Below are 4,070 nucleotides of genomic sequence, written 5' to 3'. Positions count from 1 at the left end.
TTTTTTACTTTTACGTACTTACTTACTTTTACTTACTTTTACTTACTGTGGTGTTGATTTTTTTTTTTTACTTTATGGAATTTTCAACCAAAATATGCATTCCCTGACAGTCCACCAATAAATGTCAATTTTTGGGTTGGTTCCCTTTGTTGGATCATTTGTTTCCAACCATTTTTGAAATCAGGATACCTGAAAATCCCTATATGCCCATTTTCATGCTTTCTGCCAGAAATGAACATCTCTTTCACTTGCAGTATCCGTCCCATGATCTGTTTTTGTGTGTTTGAAGCTACCAAACCGGTAATGCACCTTTTTTCCTGTCCTGTTCCACAGCATTACGCTAAAAGGAATGAAGGTTGAAAGGCCACCCGCCATCATTGCAAGAACAAAGATGATTCACCATCACAGGGATAAAGGCAATGGTGTCAACACAAAAAAGTAAGCGTTCCACTAATGAGCATTTTTGTTGCAATGCAGCTTACTTTATTTTGCCTGGTCATGTTAAGTTTTCACAACTTTTGAATCATAAGAGTTGGCGTGAGGGTAGGGGAATGATATTCAGTTTCACTTGATTGATTTAATTGTTCATTTATTTGTTTATTCATTTACTTTTGCATAGAGGTACACACATTCACATCTGAGCTGTGTCGCCTGGGCTTGTATCTCAACCTAACTATAAACTGCCATCCAGGTATTTCAGAGGCCTGGTGATTCATCAATGTGTGTACCGTCTCTCGGATGCGCATAAACTGGGTGTTCCATTTGCTAGTATTAGTTGGTGGGTTCTATTTTTTTCAACATCCCACAGTGTCCTTCATGGAGAGGAAGCAGGTTGTCGCTGGGACTATGTATAAATGCCAAATTTCTGCCACCTTGAGTTAAGTGTCCATCAAGGGCAGCTGCTTTCTGAAAGACTTGGGATAAAAACGTTCTCCAGGCAACCACATAAGGTGGAAAATAATTAGGGCCATTAAAATAAAGTATTAGTTGTAAGGGTAGTCATAACTTTAAACATTTGTAATCAGTTGATTTATTTAATTAATCATTTGTATTGTACACCGCTCCTTTCCTATGCCATCTCCAGGTGCTGCATGACGTCATTGCCAGGCACCGAAGGGAGCCCGACAATGACGCGCGCTGAAAGGGAGTTCTCAGTTTTCACTCTGGTTTCTTTCTTGTTTGTTTGTTTGTTTGTTTGTACGGGTGATATGTTTGTACGGGCACCTTTTGAGCTGGGAAGCTGATATTTGGTCACGACAATGACCAAGTGATTTGGCTGTAAAGGCTATTTTTGATTTACTAATTCATCAATTAATCGATTAATTATTTAATTATTAGATTAATGACTTAATTAATTTATTATTTTAAAGTTACAAATTTGGATGAAACGGTGGTGGTTTAGGTATTCTATTAGCCATTTGATTAATTATTTAATTATTTAATGATTATTATTTACTTATTCATTTTCATTATTAATCATTTATTTATTTTCTTTCTCATCTGGGCAATATCTCAGGCACCTTTTGAGCTAGGAAGCTAATATTTGGACATGACCGTGACCAAGTGATACGGCTATAAACGATATTTTGGATTTATTGATTAATCATTTAATCGATTTAATCGATCAAATAATTATTTATTGATTAATCAATTAATTATTTAATTTTTTTATTCATGACTTATTTAATTAATTTTCAAAAAGTTACAGCTTCGGATGAAGCACTGGTGGTTTAGGTATGCCATTAGCCAATTTATTAAGAAAATATTTTATGATCATTTATTGCTTTTAATTCGGCAATTATTCAATCAATAATTATTGTACTTCTTTCCCTCCCAATACAGTCTATGAGCTGCACGGCGTTATCGCCAGGTGCCGATGGCGCCTCGGCAATGTGGCGCTGGAGGATATTTATTTATTTGGCATGGGGCGGTGTACTTTGAATGTATCTGTACTTGTTTCTGCATCTGTCTACCCCCATCTACTCTGTTCAACAGTTATGACCTTTTTGCTCGCACAAGTGTTGACATGATGAAAGACGGCCTGAACAGTCTGCAGTACGACTTGCTCTCCATCAAGAGGTTCAAGCTCTACACGGAATTGCACGTGGATGTCGGGAAGCCCCGTCGTTAACACTTTGTTCCTGACACTTTTCTATTTGCTAGCTGACCCGATCTGTCCTCAGCCGATTCCTTGCGGATGACCATGGAAGAATGCTGTGGTATCTTTTGGAGTTATCTATATTGGGTCATTTGCAAGATTTTGAAGATGATAATTTCAAGTTACAACTAATATGAATCATTCTTTCCTGCAAAATTTACAACTTTGGCTGCTATATTCTCAACATGTACTGAACCCTAACAGGGTACTTCACAACCCTTTAACCTATTTATTATATATGAAAAAACTGTACAGAGTTTTTCCTTTTCATAATTTAAAGAGCTAAATGCAATCGCTTTACTGATGTCTACAATTGTTTTCCATCGTAAGCAGTTAAAAGTGCAACTTGGGAAAGTTATTTTGAGGAAATACAGAAGAAAATGCCTCATTTTAGGATTTTAAAGTTTGTAGTAATACCAAGTTTAACTCGAGATCCACAATAAATCCAAAGCCAGTGCATACTGTTTTAATCCACTGCTTCTAGTGAATTAAAACAGGAAATTTCCAGAATGCAGAATGGAAAATTACATTTGTAGAATGTTTCGGTATTTAATTCACATTTTTGAACTATATGATTTTGTTGAGCTTATTGGAGCAAAATTGGTGGAGTTGTTTTACCAATGTCAAATGAAATGAAAATCATCCTGTAAATTTGTAGATTATTGATGTAATTAATAGAATTTGCATTTTTAAGATTACACAGCAGGGATTTTTTGTTTACAGTTTGATGGCAAGTTATTTATAACCCCGCCTGCCCCCAATCCCACCGAAAGACTATTTCCCATTAATTAATTTTTCTGGCCTCAAGATTATAGGTGATGTTTACACCGAGGTTGTAAATGTACAGGGTGTTTCAAAAGTCCAGAATCATATGGTTATTTATTTTACAATTTTGTCATATTAATTGCTCAAATTGTGAGCCGCAAATTCTCTGTGTATTCAATCGTACGCAGTGCCAATCACTGATTTCAGGTGTCCCAAAAGAAAAAAGTCTCGTGGCATTAAATATGGACAACATGAGGGCCGTTGTATCGATCCGTAACATCCTAACAACCTCAAAGGCATCATCTCAAAAAGTGAATTTTTTAGAATCAAAAAAGAATTTTAAAATATTTCCTTTATTCCCATTTTGACTGACTTTTGAAACACCGAGTTTATCCACAATGTCATAACTCCCAACATTTCATACAGATCATGTGGCTAATGTACATGTTGGCATCTTTTGACAGATTTTTTTTTGTGTGTTTTTTTTTTGTTTGTTTGTTTTATCCTGTTGAGTATGGGCAAACTGGGAGCCATGTTATTATATTAGAATTGGAAAAGTGTATGTGTGACATATGCACTCCTGAATCGCTGGATGGTTTAAAAGTGCTGGTTGTACTCATCATATACCCGAGAGTGTTTTAGATGATAAAAAATTTAGTCCCGGGGGTTTAGGGTGGGGGAGGACCTCAATGCTCTCTCTGTAAATGCTGTATATAGAGCACTGCTCCCAGGGGAAGTGGGCAAGTCGCACGAAAATACACCAACTCTGGGGGCATTAACCCATCCTTAAGGGCGTTTCTGAGCATAAAGTTGGATATCTCTGAAGGCAAAAAAATCATGAGTGAACACACATAAAGGAGATTGTACTCATGCAATTCAACAATGAATCCAACCTTAATCCATCTATCAATTGTTTAGCATTTCAGTGATAAGTCTGTGAGAAGTCTCCTGCTAAGATTCTTCATTATATACAGTCACGTGAAAAAGTAAGTACACCCCATGTATAGTTTTGACTTTTTTAACATATTTCAACATACAGCTATTTGATCTTCATTTCAACAATATTGATAGATAAAGGTGATATAATATAACAAATATCATGAAACATTTACATTTTGTAGTCCATTGTATAATTTAAATAAACATA

General features: G+C 35.8%; 1 protein-coding gene across 1 annotated transcript; it reads left to right on the top strand.

Moving 5' to 3' along the window:
- Positions 1 to 333: 333 nt before the first annotated feature.
- LOC137416398 (beta-1,4-galactosyltransferase 1-like) lies at positions 334 to 3,810 on the top strand (the record flags this gene model as incomplete). Its single annotated transcript, XM_078769737.1, is given in 2 exon segments — positions 334 to 438; positions 1,996 to 3,810. Coding segments are annotated over 2 exon segments (241 nt in total), but the record flags the coding sequence as incomplete, so codon positions are not given.
- Positions 3,811 to 4,070: the final 260 nt, after the last annotated feature.

Source organism: Myxine glutinosa, chromosome 1, assembly GCF_964187855.1.
Source record: "Myxine glutinosa chromosome 1, kmMyxGlut1.1, whole genome shotgun sequence".
Lineage (NCBI taxonomy): Eukaryota > Metazoa > Chordata > Myxini > Myxiniformes > Myxinidae > Myxine > Myxine glutinosa.
Note: the sequence above shows the minus strand (reverse complement) of the source record. Positions and strands in the feature narration are given on the sequence as shown.